The sequence below is a fragment of the Crocodylus siamensis genome, chromosome 2 (genome assembly GCF_052110815.1).
Source record: "Crocodylus siamensis isolate JL-2025a chromosome 2, ASM5211081v1, whole genome shotgun sequence".
Classification (NCBI taxonomy): Eukaryota; Metazoa; Chordata; order Crocodylia; family Crocodylidae; genus Crocodylus; species Crocodylus siamensis.
This window is the reverse complement of record NC_143396.1, coordinates 279,208,638-279,226,515: the sequence shown is the minus strand read 5'-3', so window position 1 is coordinate 279,226,515 and position 17,878 is coordinate 279,208,638. Positions and strand designations below refer to the sequence as shown.

Here is a 17,878-nt window from a genome sequence, read left to right as displayed (position 1 = left end):
ATTTTTGCTACCCTCAAGTTTTTATTCCCCCAGTCAGATGCCCTAAATGTCAACTATGGCTGTCACCTTTTGTGAGAACTTCTTGATGACTCAAATGCATACTGGACACATTCCCTACCTTAGACAAAGGAAGGCAAGCACTGAAACAAGAGATTTTCCCCCCTAAAAAAATATTTTACCAAAAACTGAAAACATGCCTTATGAAAATAAAGGAGCATTTCAAGATACGTTTTTATACTTCTTAAAGGAACAACAAAAGGGTACAGTCCCATTTGTCCTTCCTTTTCACATCACCTTTAAATAAATGCTTCAGTGCCCCAAAGGGTGTCACTATAGCACTTACCTTGACCACCTTCTCCCTGCGTGGGAGCAGATCCTGGCTCTGAGTAGCTGTCAGCAAGACTTGCCCACCTAGAGACCCATTTTTGACTGCCTTGAGATGCTGAAGACATCTATAAAATATTTTAAAAATGCACTGTCTTTTTAAACAAGATTTTGCTGCAAAACCCCTCTGAGGTCCTATTTGACGCGTACAGAAATGCCCACTCCCCTCCTCCAAATCTCCCCCTTCTATACCTGCATCTCGCCTGGGGACCCACTAGTGTTTTTTGAAGGGAATGCCTGGAACAGAGGTGCTTTCTGACTCGTGCCATTTTCACTGATTAGATGCTGGTGAGAGACCATTTCTTCTTTTTCGCCCTTTATAATAGGTCGAAAGGCTGAAGAGATTCTGGAAAGCTCAGGAGACTCAAGCACACCAAACACCTGAAAGAGTTGTGGGCAGGGGAGAAGAAAAATTACCATGAAATCAAAATCCACAAAGTTTTATTCACCCTGCAAGGAAGTTGTAATCTGTGCTAATAGAGTCATTTTCTACCAAGGGAAATTTGGGATGAATATCAAGAAAATGATCTTGACTATAAAGCTAGGGAGAGAGTTTCAATAGAAGGAAAGGCATCTCTAGGCTCGAGACATTTAAAAACACAGTGCTAGACAACAAGCTAGTGAGAGCACTGTCAGGGAGGTGGAATTGATAACGTAACTGGTCTAATTCTATTTCTCTAGTCTATTAACAATTCAAAACACATAAGTCATTTACACAACTGCCCTGTGAGGATGGAATCAATATAATCTCTATTTACAACGCCCTATAAACTGAAGCGCAGAGTTGTTTTAGAAACATGCCCAAGGTCTCAGACTGTCTGTGGCAGAGGCAAGAACAGAACTAAGGTCAACTAAATAGCATTTGCCTGTGCCCCCCGCCCTGCAAAAATATAATTACTTGTATTCTTCTATTCAACTACCTTGATCAACTCTGTGTGCGCTAGGATCAAGGCCTTGTGCTGTGCACAGTTCCAACGCAGATAGTCCTTGCCCTAGTTTCAAATCTTATTTCAGAAAAAACTGATGGGCAAGTGAATAAAACAATAGGGAGGAACTGAGCAGGAGGCTAGATATGGTAACAGCCATAAGGCTACACTGTTACACCTGGCAGCTCTATGTACAGGTTGGGAACTTGATTCTGCTACAGGATTATTTTATACTTGCCTCCACGTCTATTTGGTTTCATAACCTTTGCCCATTTTCTTTTAACAATAAGCAGCAGCTGAGGACCTGGAAGTCAGCCAAGCTTCAGAAAGTCCTGGTTTGATCTGGGGGTTGTTTTGTATAGTTAAAGCCTCTCCCACTGCCTTATTTTTCTGTTTTAATTTTGCATTCTTTTAAACTAACTCATGCATAATCACTTGCATGACTGCTCCAGGCCTCGACAGGCAGGGCAGAGATGCGCCTTACAGACTGACTAAATCAGGCACGTACAAGCTTTCATGAGCTTGAACTCACTTCATTACTTCCCTGCAGGGGGTGGCTTCCATCTGTCCTGCAGATGGACAATTCCTCTTCAACAAAGCTAAATACTAAAAGACCCACAACCACGAAATGAGGATGTGACTGGAGCTCCCTAGGTAAAGAAAATCCATCCTCAGTCTCAGGTTCCTCTGGCTTATTGAGGAGAGCACAGTCATCTTTTGGGCTGTATCCCATGTACTCAGGAGGAAGGGACATAAAGGACATACTGCATAACCCCCAAATCCTGCAAAAGCTCGGGCATGCAAGCAGTCCCACAATGTCAACATACTCACACACACAAGCCTCAGCAGGACCACGACTCTGAGCATATTAAGCATTACTCTGAGTATGCTCTTGCTCTTCCCTTTGCAAGCTCATTCTTGCATCTTTGTACCCAAATCCTATTTAGACATGAAGAATAAAAGTTGCTCTTGTCTGCTTTCAGATGGGATTTGTTATAGCTACTTTATCAGCTGCTTCCCTCCCTCTCCAATTTACATTACAGTGTAGCCCCCCCGCTACACTGTGCATGCTACAAACCCCTCCCTGCACTGGTCCACATGGGATCAGAGTCTGCTAAAGTCCAGCTAAGAAGTCTTGGCCTCTTCAGAGCCAGTTGCAGCAGGTCTCGAAATCCCCTGTTCAGTTCCAGTTTGCCAGTCAAGAGCAATCCTCTCTATACAAGAGATTTTACCTGATCTATCATTTTTCTGGCTTCTTCTACTTCTTTGTCCTGTGACTCTGTCTCAATGGTGTAGGTACCCGTTTCGCTCAAGCTGTCTTCCTCGTCATTCTTCCTCATTTGGGCCAGCTTTGAATCAGTGGGTGGCACAGAGCCAGTTTCTGGCGCTGATGAGATGACGACCCGCGGAGCCACAACCACTGGTGCAGGGGCTGGCTTCTCCATGCTTGGCTTTGCTGCTTGTGAGGTCTCCCTCAGATATTCAGCAGCAAAATCCTGAGCAAGTTTAGACTTCCTTCCAACACTGCCATATGTCTTGGCAGATGTCCTCAAAGTGGAGGAGGATGAACTGCTGATCCGATCCTCCGTCTTCTCTCTCTTAAAGTAGCCGGTTCTCTGAGTGGGCCCAGAAGGGGTGCTGGGTGTCTTGTTCACCTGGGTGACCACATGAGGAGGGGGCACCGTGCCCCCTAGCTTCTCAGCAGGCACAGTTTTGCGCTTTTCAACCTTAGCCTTCAGGCCCTGGTCGGTGTCGCTCTGGGAAGAGTGAGCGCTGTGCGTGAAAGACTGTGACCTCTTTTTCCGAGGTGTGTCATCGTCGAAGAACTCGATGACAAAGGCCTGCTTGTTGTGAAGCATCTCATGAGGATCACGTCGAATTTGACGCTGAAGCCTGGCTTGCTCAGCTGTGCGGTCACTGCCAGCAGTCTCCTTCTCGGCTTTGGGGGCAACTGGGTCTTCAGAATCACTCTGTGTCCCGTCTTCATGTCTGTTGCCTGGGAATAAAGTGCACACAATTGATTTCTACCCCAACTTTTCCTAGTAACCCTCTCAGTAACACTGATGCAACCAAAGCTTCCCTTTGGTAACGAAAGATACGTTAGACAACTTATAGGCTTATTTACAACAATGCTAAAAGGGAGGGAAGGTGGGCTTCTTCCCTGCCTTAGATAGCCGGCCTTAGGTAGGTGGAGTTTCTTTTCTGCATAATTATTTTTAATGCTGCTGTGGCTTCGTTTTCTTTACTGTAATATTAATGATGTTTCAGGAGCCTGGAGCTTTGTTTCGTAAAAGCTTTTTAAATAGTGTTTAAATCAAAATAAATCAAAATCAATTCACTCCATGATTTTGCTGTTCTGAGCGACTGGAGTAGTAAAAGATTATCTTGTTATCTTCTTTTTGTTGTAAGATAAAAATTGTCTGTAGATTGTGTGGGGGAGGGGGGAAAACCCTCCAGATTGCATTCCCTGAATCCAAACCGAGCTGATCAAAGAGCAGTGGGATCACAGAGCTTCTGACAAACATGCCTCTGAGCTTCTAGCTTCACCTTTACAAAGAGCAACTAAACTGACAGCAAAGTGAAAACTGAACTTGCAGAATCATGCATCTTATCCAAAGGATTAAGGCCAGGCATTCTCAAAAGTCACTGTACAGTCTGTATGTCATTTCCTTGCTGTGAAACATGGCAGACCGAGGCGGGGATAGGCAGCAGAACACAGAAGAGATTGGGTAGGGAGCACCAGGCAGAAAGCAGAAAGAAAAGCAGAATATCAAGCAGGGAGCACAGGCCAGGAATCAGAAAGCAGAACAATGGATTAGACAAGGGAAGAGGATCAGGGTGGCACTAAGAGAGGGTGTGGGGTTAATCGGTGGCATGCCTGCCAAAAGATTGGTTCTTGCTGACCTAGGGAAGGAGGTTAATACTGTTTTTTGATGGAGGGTTGTTTCTTACTGAACGCTGGTTTGCGCCGATAGCAATAACACTGCTCTGCCCTGAAGCAGCTTTCTTTGGTGAAGTTCAGAAAGGCGGGGAAGCTGTGATAACCCCACAAGATGGGAAAGCGGAAATATTGAGGAGATAAATTACTTGTTCAAGGACTCTCAGGAGAACTGGGGAAAGAACTCTGTCTCCACACCATAATAATGTGTAGTGAGACAAGGTGGTTCGAACCCCTGCCTCAAGGAAAACCATTAGGGGTGCACTGATAAAGATTTTCTTGACCGATACTGATAGCCAATTATTAACCAGCTATATGGCCAATACCGATCTGATAACCGATATTTAATAATAAAGCTCATCGAATGAGCTTTAGTTCAAGTGCCCCCACCGCCATTTTTACGCGCAAGGACACCGAGACAGGAGACACTGCGGCACTGTAATTAGAGTGGTTCTTGAAGCTGCACTAATTAAAGCGCTGCCTCCCCCCCAAACTCCTGAAGCACATGTAAAAGTGTCCCATGGCACTTGCAGCTCCTGCCCCTCAGCCTGCGAACAGCTGCGTGAACCTAAAGCTGCCCAGGGATGGACACCTTAATCCTTAATTCGAACAGATCTCGATGCCGCTCTAATTAAAGCACCCCCGCCCTCCCCGGAGGTTTCCTTCCTGCTGCATGGGGGGTGGGGGGAGCAGCTGGCCCAGTCCCTGCCAGGCTCTGCCCCTGCTTCCTGGGGACCAGACCCCCAGGCTCTGTGGGTTGAGACATGCTGAGCTGGGCCAAGCCAGGCCAGGAAGCTCAGCTCCACCTGCTCGTCCCCACCCCAGTCATGTCTGCAGCTGTGAAAGATGAGGGTTTGGCCACAAAATGCTTCAACCCCAGATGCAGCCCTCCAAGGAGCTCATTAGGCCTTTTATCCCAGAAAAAAGTGAAAAAGGAAATAACTTCTGCATAATGCTCTAAATATCAATAAAATTTGGCTACTGCTGGAGGGGGCCTCATGAATCACTGGGTCCCTTCCCCTGTATTCTCAGGTAACTGTTTATCCAAGGAGCCCCAAAAATCTCCATTTCAAATCCTCACACACAAGCAGCAAAGCATAATTTCCAAAGCACCATGAACAACTTATAAAAGGCCACAGGTAAAAGCAGAGGAGATAAGGGAATTGTCAATACAGAGTCATTGCAACAACAGGGAATATATATTCAATTTAAATGCTCATAGCTGAGAGAAATCAGCTCCAAATGTCAAAATCTTGGGGCTGTAGAGGAAGTTTCCTACCAGACTGTTAATGTCATAGAATCACAGAAGTCGGGTCGGAAGGGGCCTTGCAGATCTTCAAGTCCGAACCCCCGCCTGGGCAGGTGAAAAACTGGACTCCAGCCAGGTAGGCATCAAGCCTCCTCTTGAAGACCCCCAGGGTAGGAGCCAGCACCACTTCCCTTGGAAGTTGGTTCCAGCTCCTAGCCGCCCTGACAGTGAAGTAGTTCTTACGGATGTCTAATCTAAACCTCCTCTCCAACAACTTGTGGCCGTTGTTCCTTGTCATGCCAGGGGGCGCTCGGGGAAACCAGGTCTCTCCCAAACCCTTCTGGTCCCCCCTAGTGAGTTTATAGACAGTCACTAGGTCCCCCCTCAGCCTTCTCTTGTGAAGGCTGACAGGTTCGGGTCCCGCAGTCTCTCATTGTAGGGCCTGCCCTGTTGTCCCTGGATCATACGAGTGTCCCTCCTCTGGACCCTCTCAATGTTGTCCACATCCCTCCTGAAGTGGGTTGCACAGAACTAGACGCAGTACTCCAGCTGTGGCCTGGCCAGTGCCGCATAGAGGATCACCTCCTTGGCCCTGCTAGAGATGCACCTGTGGATGCATGACAAGGTCTGGGTAGCCCTGCCAACCGTGACCTCACATTGTCAGCCCATGTTCATCTTCGAGTCAATGATGACTCCAAGATCCTTTTCTGCCTCTGTGCTCTCAAGAAGAGAGTTTCCCATCTTATAAGTGTGCTGCTGGTTACTACTGCCCAAGTGCAGCACCCTGCACATAAGAGATGACACCTTTTCTCATGTGGCTGGGACCCAACTCATATAGAACTTACAACCAAAAGCTCAGAGAGATGGTTAGTCATGTTAGTCTGAAGACAGGCAGAAGGACAGAATTAACAGTCCTTCCATAGCATGTGACAAAGTAGGTTGCTGCCTACAAATGCTCGTGCCACCCTGTCCTACCTTCAACTCAAGGTCAGGACATTGAACTGTTCCTGGAAGCAATGAAACAACCAGTAAGAATTTAGAAGACTGGTGTAAAATGTTTTAAGGGCCTCTACTGCTACTTGAGGAGGCAGCCAAGATGTCTTCTATGACAGCCTCATAATAAGGGCACACTGTACAGGCAGTCCTTGACTTACAACATTTCGAGTTACAACATTTATAAATTGACACCCGGTTTCAACTTTCTGATGTCAGTTTTGACTTTACAACACTTGATCTGACGTGACACCACGCCAGCGAATAAGTTCACTGCGTTGCACATCTCCCTGGAGAACATCTGTCCAAACTTCCTTGGACACTTTCTTTAAAGCAGACAAGACTCCAGAAGAACCTGCAGCCAAGACTCCTGAGAAGACTCCAGCCAATAACCCTTCAAAAAGTCCAGCAAAGTCACATCAAAGAAGTCCTTCCAAATCAATACTATTGCTATTTACAATATAAATACATTAAGGTAGCTATATTACTCATCTATAATTGATTGAGTACAAAATCCTGGGTTGTTTTTGGTGAAAACAGGGTATCAGGCCTTGGTTCAGGAGCCAATCTTGCATTTATAACATTGTTTCCTATGGGGAAAATCAGTTCTGAGTTGCAACATTTCAACTTAAGATGTGGTTTTCAGGAACCAATTGTGTCATAAGTCCGAGAACTGCCTGTACAGTAATCCAGTCTGGACATCACAAACACACAAATAAATACTGGAACATTCACATGAGAGACATCCCTTTACCTACATGTAGGCAGACAAAGAGATACTCCCAACTACCAATACAACTCATATTTTTAGTGAAAAGGATACAGTGGCATTATCTGCATAGTGAAACATCAAAATATTTCAGTAGTGTTCCCCAAGCTTCACATGCTTTTTGGCTGGAGTAACAAAAGCACTGAAAACCACCACATGGAAAAATCAGAAGAGCAGGCAGCTGTCCCAACTGGAATCTCTATTAGATACAGCCGAATCACTCGCATGCATTCTCACCCACTGCACTTGAGATTCATCAGCAAATCTCAGTCAATGACAGCACATCCTGCTAACGGATCTAAAATCACTGGCACGGGCACCTGGGCAGTGCTCAAGAGAATGTCAACCAGCAAGTATGTGAAAATGAAATGTTTGATTTCAATTAGTGCTTTTGAAGATTCCCCATTATTAAAGCAGGGCAGGAACCAGTTTAGAGAATCTCAGTGCCAGCATCACACGTGGCATCAGGGACATTTGCTGTACAAGGTGGAGGGATATCAGCTGTGATGAGAAAGTGCTTCTTGCCTTTTAAATTTTAGGTTGGGAAAAACTGATACAGTTTTCCTTTAAGGACAGCAATATTTCTTCTCCTTAAGCTGAAAGCTGGCCACCAGCATGGTGTGCTTCAAAACAAGAGCTCACCTTTAAGTGTCCTCACATGAACGGGCAGATCACTCTTCGTACTGTACACGTCATCTCCTGGAGACTGTCTTCTCATTAAACTTGGATCATTCTGTACCAGCCAATCAGCCACTTTGCTCTCCGCTGAGATCATCTCTGTGTGGGCAGGCTCCTTACTAAAGGGTCTTCTTTGTCTAAGTGAAAATTTAGTAACGTGATCTTTTATCTTTATTTTACCAGGAGTACCGTCATCAAATTCAATGGTAAAAGAGGCATGGCTTTGCACAACGGGTGGAACTACTGAGTCAACGTCCTTGGTTGGGATCTCATGGACCTGCGTTTCAGGAGCTTTGGCCAACTGTTGAAATTCTTTAGTGGGGATTTCAAAGTAACTGGGTTCTCGTCGGAATGCGTATACCGACTGTTCCTGGGAGTCTCTATAAGCATTAATGTTACCGTTGAGCTCTTCTTCATGTTGGGGCATCTCCTTTGTTCTTTCTACGGATTCAAAAACAAATTGAGAGAAAAACCATTAGATAATTCAATCATTTTTAAACAAAATACCTAATTAAGACTTCTGGCAGATTCTTTTTACACAGTTACAAACAACAGTGTAATTACTTATCTGTGAATCTTATCTGTGCACTGAGTAATGTGACTACCATCTATCTCATTTATTTTCTCTCATCTATCCAAAGGAAAAAATTGAGTACGCAATGAAGCGTTTGGGTCTTGGTTGGATTTGGAATTTCAGTTTTGCTTTAGGTCTGTTCTGGAGGGGAGGACTGGCATTGTCAGGTTTATTCCATTTGTGTGTTGTGAGGTGTTTGCATACCACAAGGCTGGCCAAAAAGGCACCTTTGGAAGGTGGCAAAGTCTGTGTTGGTCCTCCATCCCTGACATTTCAGCCAAACTTCAAGTGACTTTGCATCCAAGATGGAGACTTAAAAGGGTAGGAGGCTCTTCTCAGCCAGACTGGCTGACCTGCTCGACCAGGCTTTAAACTAAGCCCGCCAGGGGATAGGTGGATAACCGCCAATGCAAGCCCACTAGGCAACTATTGCCTAACCAGCAAGTTAGGGCACCCAAGGGAATCCAAACCTACCCCCGCCCTGCAATGGTGTCCACCTGGAAGCGCAAGGAAGCCTAGGGCTTCCAATGGGACATTTATGTGTCTGTACACCAATGCCAGGAGCTTGGGGAACAAACAGGAGGAACTGGTTCTCCTGCTAAACAAGAATGACTACAATCTCATAGGGATAATGGAGACCTGGTGGGACTCCACCTATGACTGGGCCACAGGTATAGATGGTTATACCCTGTACAGGAGAGATTGTGCAGAGAAGAGGGGTGGGGTTGTAGCTCTCTATGTCAAGGAAAGCTACACATCCCTGCAAATTGACATTGGCACCCAGGAAGGACAACTGGAGTCCCTCAGGGTTAAAACACGTGGGGAACATGGCACAGGGGACATCATGTAAGAGTCTAATACAGACCTAACAAGAGACAAGAGCTAGATCAGGAATTCACCAGGAAGCTGGCTGAGGCTGCATGCTCTCGTTGCATGATTATCATGGGAGACTAACTACCCGGACATCTCATGGGAAGAGCACTCAGCCACATTAATAGCTCACAAAGCTTCCTCGCATGCATGGATGAGCTCTACCTGATTCAAGAAGTCTATGGGTCGGCAAGAGGTAAAGCGTTGCTGGACCTGGTACTGGCCAAAGGGGATGACCTAGTCAGTGACCTAAGAATCAATGGAAAGCCGGGTGATAGTGACCACGAGCTGATCACCTTTACTATCCATCACAAAGCTGGCAAGTCAGTCGGCAATGCAGAAGTCCTCAACTTTAGGAAAGCTGACTTTGACAAGCTCAGGAGGCTCACTGTCAAGGCCCTAAGGGACCATGACTTGTCAGGAAGAGGAGTCCAAGAGGACTGGTTGCTCCTCAAGGGAGCGATCCTGACAGCACAAGGGTTGTCCATCTCATCTTGGAGGAAGGGTAGCAAAAGGGTACAGCGACTCCCTTGGCTCAGCAGGGAACTTGAGGACCTCCTTTGCCTAAAAAGAGAGGCTTATAAAGGATGGAAGACTGGAATCACCACTAAGGAGGAATATTCTGAACTGGTCCAGACCTTCAGGGAGTGAACCAGGAAAGCCAAGGCTGCAACCAAACTCCAACTGGCTACACATATCAAGGACAATAAAAAGTCCTTTTTCAGATATGTGGGGAGTCAGAAGAAAAGCAAGGGTAACACTGGACCCCTGCTAAGCCAAATGGGACAACTGACAACCAACACCCAGGAAAAAGCTAGCCTGCTTAATGGGTATTTTGCATCGGTTTTTCACAAGCCCGAAGGGACTGCCCTGCCTAACATGATGCGGGACAGCCAGGGCGAGGGAGTATTTATACCCAGCATTGGTGTAGATCTGGTAAAGCAACACCTTGAGAGGCTGGACATCTTCAAGTCAGCTGGTCCTGACAGATTACACCCTAGAGTACTCAAGGAGCTGGCAGGTGTCATAGCCCAACCACTGGAAAAAATATTTGAAAACTCGTGGCAGTCAGGTGAAGCACTCTGGGTCAAGATTCAAGGGGGCCGTGGGGAGAGCAATTTGACGGTGGGGGTCTACTACAGACCCCCCAACCAAGGGGAGGAGCTGGACCGGGAATTTTCAGGCCAGCTTGCAGAGGCACTTAAGGCAAGGGATGTAGTTGTCATGGGTGATTTTAATTACCCGGACATCTGCTGGGAGGAACAGTCAGCCAGGACGGACCATTCCAGGAGGTTCCTGGCTGAGATACAGGACCTCCACTTAATCCAGGAGGTGCACAGTCCCACCAGAGGAAATGCCCTGTTGGACCTGGTCCTAGCCACAGGCGATGACCTGGTAAGGGGCCTCCAGGTTCTTGACCACCGGGGCAATAGCAATCACCGCTTGCTGGAATTCACCATCCAGCGCAGGGGTGTCAAGGGCCTGCAGCAAGATGGTCGCTCTAGACTTTAGGAGGGCCAATTTCAACAAGTTGAGGAGACTAGTGGGAGAGGCGCTGGGGTCCTTGAGGGCAGGGGGACTCAGTGTCCAGGACGAGTGGTCGTTCCTTAAGGAAACGATACTCAGGGCCCAAGGGGGGTCCATCCCAACAAGAAGCAAGGGGGCAAGAGTGCCTGAAAGCCCCCCTGGCTCACCAAGGGTGTCCGGGAATGCCTGATTGCCAAAAAGGCGGCGTACACCCGGTGGAAGGGGGGTGCTATCTCCAAAGAGGAATATACCTCTTCTGCTCGGGCCTGTCAGGAAAGCTAAGGTGGACATAGAGCTAGAACTAGCGTCCAAGATCAAGGATAATAAAAAGTCCTTTTTCAAATGTATAGGGAGGATGAAGAAGGCACTGGGTAATGTGGGGCCCCTGCAAAATACGCTGGGCAATCTGGTGGTTGCTCCAGAGGAGAAAGCGGACCTCTTTAACCAATTCTTTACCTCTGTTTTCTTGTGCAGGGACCGGGATTTCCCCGCTATGATGCAAGACGGACTCGAGGGGAATGCCTCCAGACCTCAGGTTGGGTAGGACCAGGTTAGAGAGCTTCTAGAGGGGCTGGACTTGAACAAGTCAGCGGGTCCAGATGCTCTCCACTCCAGGGTGTTGAGGGAGCTAGCTGGGGTTACTGCAGGGCCCTTGGCACGGCTTTACAAGCACTCGTGGTGCTCGGGCCAGGTGCCAGATGATTGGAAGATAGCTAACGTGGTCCCCATCTTCAAAAAAGGGAAGAGGGAGGACCTGGGCAACTATAGGTCCATCAGTCTTACCTCAATCCTAGGGAAACTCTTTGAGAAGATCCTCAAGGACCACATCTGTGATGGGCCGGCTTCAGGGATGATGCTCAAGGGCATCCAGCACAGTTTCATTAGGGGCAGGTCATGTCAGACCAACCCGATTGTCTTTTATGAGCAGGTCACAAAGGCAATGGATGCAGGTATAGCCATGGACATAGTCTTTCTAGACTTCAGCAAGGCCTTTGACACCGTCTCCCACCCCATCCTCATTAAAAAACTAGGCAACGTGTGGCATCGATGCCTACACAGTCAGATGGATTGCAGATTGGCTCAAGGGTTGTACTCAGAGGGTGGTGGCGGACAGGTCATATTCGACCTGGGGGGAAGTGGGCAGCAGAGACCCCCAGGGCTCGGTCCTTGGGCCTGCGCTGTTCAATTTCTTCATCAGCAATTTGGATGACGGGGTGAAAAGCAACCTGTTTAAATTTGCTGATGATACCAAACTTTGGGGTGAGGTGAGCACGCTAGTAGTGAGGGAAAGATTGCAGCAAGATCTGGGTAGGTTACAGGGGTGGGCTGACATAAACAGGATGCACTTCAACACTGACAAGCGCAGGGTGCTGCACTTGGACAGTAGAAACCAGCAGCACACATATAGAATGGGAAACTCCTTCCTTGAGAGCATGGAGGCAGAAAGGGATCTTGGAGTCATTACTGACTCCAAGATGAACATGGGCTGACACTGCGAGGTCGCGGTTGGCAGGGCTACCCGGACCTTGTCGTGCATCCACAGGTGCAGCTCTAGCAGGGCCAGGGAGGTGATCCTCCCCCTCTATGCGAAGCTGGTCAGGCCACAGCTGGAGTACTGCGTCCAGTTCTGTGCGCCACACTTCAGGAGGGATGTGGACAACATGGAGAGGGTCCAGAGGAGGCCATCTGCATGATCCGGGGAATGCAGGGCAGACCCTACAATGAAAGACTGCGGGACCTAAACCTGTTCAGCCTTCACAAGAGAAGGCTGAGGGGGGGACCTGGTGACCGTCTATAAACTCACTAGGGGGGCCAGAAGGGTTTGGAAGAGACACTGTTTCCCTTGCATGACAAGGAATAATGGACACAAGTTATTGGAGAGTAGGTTTAGATTAGATATCCGCAAGAACTACTTCACAGTTAGGGCGGCTAGGATCTGGAACCAACTTCCAAGGGAAGTGGTGCTGGCTCCTACCCTGGGGGTTTTTAAGAAGAGGCTTGATGCCTACCTGGATGGACCCATTTGAGTCCAGTTTTTCTCCCACCCAGACGGGGGGTTGGACTTAAAGATCTACAAGGTCTCTTCCGACCCGACTTCTATGATTCTATGAAGTACCCAAAGACTGGAAGAAGGCCAATGTGGTACCAGTCTTCAAAAAACGGCGGAAAGTAGATCCTGGGAATTACAGGCCAGTCAACTTGACCTCAATCCCCAGTAAGATTCTGGAGAATATTATCAAGAAGGGTCTATTTGATAAGATGGCGGATGGCAACATCCTGAGGGACAGCCAGCACAGGTTTGTTGTGGGTAGGTCTTGACTAACCAAATCTCATCTCCATCTATAACCAGGTGACGTATCACTTAAACAAGGGAGAAGAGATTGACATCATATATCTGGACTTCAAAAAAGCCTTTGATCTGGTGTCCCATGATCTCATCATGGAAAAACTGGCAGATGGTGGCCTCGGCTATACCGCAGTCCTCTGGCTGGCCATTTGGCTCCGAGGTTGGATCCAGAGAGTAGCAGTCGATGGATGCAAATAATTATGGAGTCCTGTGACCAGTGATGTCCCCCAAGGCTCTGTCCTTGGACCGGTTCTCTTTAACATCTTTATCAATGATGGGGACATTGGTGTCAGAAGCGGACTGTCCAAGTTTGCCGATGACACTAAACTTTGGGGCATAGCCTCCACACCTGAGGATAGGCTAGTGATCCAGGCTGACTTGGATAAGCTTATTAAGTGGGCAGACAAACTTGATGATGTTCAATATCGAAAAACGCAAGGTACTACACCTTGGGGGGAAAAAAAACCCTGCAGCACGCTTATAGGCTTGTCTGTGCTATGCTCGCTAGCAACATGTCTTAAAGAGACTTGGGGGTCATGATTGACCACAAGATGAACATAAGCCACCAATGCGATGTCACAGATGGTAAAGCAAACAAAACTCTGTCTTGCATCCATAGATGCTTTTCAGGTAAATCCCAGGATGTCATCCTCCCACTGTACTCGGCCTTGGTGAGGTGGCAGCTGAAGTACTGCATCCAATTCTGGGTTCCACAATTCAAGAAGGATGTCAAGAAACTTGACAGAGTCCAGAGGAGAGCCCCATACATGATCAGAGGGCAAGAGAATAGGCGTTATGATGAGAAGCTGAGAGCCACGGGACTCTTCAGCCTGGAAAAGCGCAGGCTCAGGGGTTACCTGGTAGCTGCCTATAAGTATGTAAAGGGTATGCATCAGGATCTGGGGGAACATCTGTTCACCAGAGTGCCCCAAGGGATAACAAGGACCAATGGTCATAAACTCCTCCATGATCATTTTAGGCTGGACATGAGGAAAAACTTCTTTACTGTCCAAGCCCCCAAGGCCTGGAATAGACTCCCTCCAGAAGTGGTGCAGGCACCTACTCTGGACTCATTCAAGAAACATTTGGATGCTTATCTTGCTGGGATCCTTTGACCCTAGCAGACTTCTTGCTCCTGGGACAGGGGGCTGGACTTGATGATCTTCAAGGCCCCTTCCAGCCCTAATGTCTATGTCTATAAGATGTCTAGCAGCAACTAGTGGCGTGATGGTGAAGTAGGATGCGACTCCTTAAAAAACTGGAGTACTGGGTCTAGACAACACGCATATAAAGTGGTAAGTCATGAGTATCAGGCAGCTTTTAGCCATAGGAAGATGTTGGTATCTGGCTTGCATGGGGTTAGGAAGTTTGGACACCCTTGTACTAATTGATTATAAAAAAATCCAGCAGGCCTTTTGGTGTTGCCCATTTTGTGTATGTTGAGTTTTCTTCTCAACAGGGCACCTCTGCTTACCCAAGTAATGTTCCTCTTGCCTTCTGTCCTCCTGTCTCTCTAGCTTGTTGTTTGCGTCGTCCTCTCCCCACCAGGAGGGCTGACCATAGAGCGGGGTGCGGTAAGCAGTAGTTTCTGGGAAAGGTAAAAGTGAAGTTAGAAGAGCAAATATCACTGGAAGCTATCGGATTCAAACAACCAACTGTGTACAGCCTGCTGACAGGAAATGGAGAAAATGGAACAGATAAGAACACATCCCTGCCTAGCCCACAGTCATCAAACTAGTCCTGATCTCCAGCAGTAACTGCATTTGAGCAATTTTTATGCACTGCACTACAAAATGTTGACTGAAAAAATCACCTCTCCCTCCCCTCCTGTTTAGTTCATGCCTCTTGCTTTGCTGTTGGGGAAAAAGAAGAAAGTAAAGAGAATATGTAATGCATGCTGTCTGCTTTTTTTTGCATTTTAAATATTCCCTGCCACGTTGTGAACCTAAACAGTATCATTATGCTATTGCCTAGAAACCAAAGAGCAAATCTTCCTTAGCTCAGTGTCCAACCTGAGCAAATGCAAAACAATAGAAAAACAGTGAAATAAGTCTTCCTGCTCTTCCTAGTTAAACAAGGATGGGTTAGCATGGGGGTTTTAGTTGTAGATGCCAGGCCTGTAGTGCTACAGTTTTGAAAGCTATGGAAGCTTTGTGATAACCTGCAAGATTGAACTCTAACAGAAACAAAATAAAGAAGAAAAGAGGCAGAAATATATGAGTAGGCCACCCACAAAGATCAAATCCTGCTCACAGCACCAAGCCCATGTAACAGGCAATCTTACTGGGCAAATCTTCACTGCAGATTCTCTCCCATGATCCAGGCACTTCTCGAGTTAGCCCACAGCGAGTGTGAAAGTACTCATACTGCAAAGTCAGTCAAACTGCTGTAATGCCATGGTGAGGAGAGCCACAGCATGAATTCTTTCATGGTGTATGGAGCAAGGAATGTGTTTGCCTCTGTTAAGCCCATAGGAGGAAACGTAGCTAGCTCAAGAACTCTTTAAAGTCAGTCTGCTTTGGGTTGGCATGCTCCTTTTTTTCTGCCTGTGGTCTTCATTCCAGCCGGCGGCAGGCAAGAATCCTATTTTGACTCGTGCCAAATGCAGGCATTAATGAAAGCCACGCAATGCTCAATTTGGAAAGAGGAAGCTCTCACAGGGGCTAGGAGACATACTTTCATTTCCCTATTTCCTCCTCATGGACTGGAAAGACGCAGTGCATCCCCTGTGTGACTGCTACTCTATCTCATGCTGACAAAAATCACAGAAGAGCTCTGTCTCTTGTTTAAATGCAGTTCCAACTCATCATGGCCAGGTACCCTATGTACCACATATTTCATTCCCTCCCTGACACTAATGAAATCTAGATTGGCATTTAGGAATTAATTTCAAGAAAGTGTCTGGTTAATTCCACTCCTATCCCCTACCCCCAAAATAGGAGTAGAATTCAAGAGGGAGGTGGATTTTTGGGGAAGACATTTGGATCGGTTCTACAGCAATACATTCCCACTAGCAACCCCTGGCTATGAGTTCTTCCCAAGTGAAAAGCTTCAACTGAAGCTGCACACGGAAGGGAGCCTGACTGCATGGAATTCCTTCTTACGGAGCAACCCTCAGTTCCACTGGGAACAGCTATAATTCATCACTGCTCGGTTTGAGAGGTTTCTTTGCCTGGCTGGGTTTGACTGGTCAACTGAGTTGCATGGCAGGATTTCCCAACTGAAGCTACTTGCAGGATAGCGGCCCTGAAAGAGAAGGCAGGGACCTAACCCCAGCGGGTTTCTGATGCTGACCAGGCCTCTGCACCCTAGTGCTACATGATCAGAAACCTTACATTCCCCCATTTACCTAAGGCAAGGGGTTTACAGAGGCAAATAAAATTGCTTTTATTTTTCATTGTCTGCCTGGGCTAATAAATATCGTATTGCTGCAAGGATGAGTTCCAGTGCTCTTCAGACACCCGCACCTAAGCATCAGCTGCTTGTATTGATGGTGGCCATTACTGGACATGTTCTAAATACTGAATCCTGCTACAGAGGCACAGCTAAGCTTTCACTGACAGCTGGTGCCCAGCTTCTGATTTAAAAAAAATCACATACAATGAGGTTGAAAGAAATCCTCAAACAGCCCCAGCACTATTCTATCATTCCAGTTCAGCGTAGAAAATGACTGCTCTTATTCTTAGGGTTATGACAGACATAGCAAAATAAGTACCTTTAAAAGGGAGAGAGGAAAAATATAGCCACAAATCTAATGATGGCCATTTGGAAAATCCTAGAAGAAATCACCATTCAAGATTTATGAACTGATACACCCAGAAAGCTGGCTTTGAAAAATCAACACCATGCAAATGCAGTCTTTTTGCTTTAAAAAAACAAAAACAAACCCCAAACAGTATTTACAGCTCAACTGGCCTTTCCCATAGGCTTTTCTTCATGTCTGGATATTGAACACGAAGTGCACCCCACAGCACCATGGATCAAAAGAGGTTGGAAATATTATTCTATACTTTCTGCTCGGAGTGCTTAAAAAAACAACTACCTACATTTGTACAGCTCACACGGCCTTTGAAAGTTCAAAGGAGAAAGCATCTCTCAGGATGAATAAATCATAATTGCTAAATTATAAGCTCCACAACTACAAATGGGAATAAAGTGAGAACTGGCCAAAAGCTTTGCTTGCTCCCCAAATCCCACCTACTTTTCTCAGATTGTGCATTCTGTTAGGAACCTACCACTCCCCTCCACCTGAATACTCCTTGGTATGTCCTGAGGTCCTACAGCCTTTCCTTCCATCTCCATCACTGTTGTTCTCCGATTTGAGGCCATACCACAATGGAATCCCAGTCTCCTCTGTGCCCAGGGGCTGTGGCTGGGCGATGGGCAAGGAAGTCCGCACAGTGGAGTAATGCAAAGGGGAGAGGAGATGACCCCAGGGGGGCAGGGCAAAAAAACCCAGAAGTGGCTGCACTGTTGGACCAGCCACTGCTGTGCCACCAGCAGCATGGCTTGTGATTCAAGCATCACTTTACACCTCTGAATCAATGTGCTATGGTCACAGTCAGGAAGTGACGACAGTCAGTAAGATCAGATGCTGTTAAGACGCTCAAGGAGAAGGAGCAG

At 47.0% G+C, this 17,878-nt stretch overlaps 1 protein-coding gene across 6 annotated transcripts in view; it reads right to left on the bottom strand.

Moving 5' to 3' along the window:
* CEP170B (centrosomal protein 170B) overlaps positions 1 to 17,878 on the bottom strand; it is an 81,199-nt gene that overhangs the window by 22,970 nt on the left and 40,351 nt on the right. For all 6 annotated transcript variants that reach the window (XM_090034154.1, XM_090034155.1, XM_090034151.1 and 3 more), the window contains 5 exons: positions 14,730 to 14,843; positions 7,902 to 8,378; positions 2,543 to 3,306; positions 577 to 765; positions 344 to 452 (listed from right to left, as the gene is read on the bottom strand). In XM_090034154.1, coding sequence (XP_089890280.1) covers positions 344 to 452; positions 577 to 765; positions 2,543 to 3,306; positions 7,902 to 8,378; positions 14,730 to 14,843 — 1,653 coding nt within the window. The remainder of the gene's footprint in view (positions 1 to 343; positions 453 to 576; positions 766 to 2,542; positions 3,307 to 7,901; positions 8,379 to 14,729; positions 14,844 to 17,878) is intronic.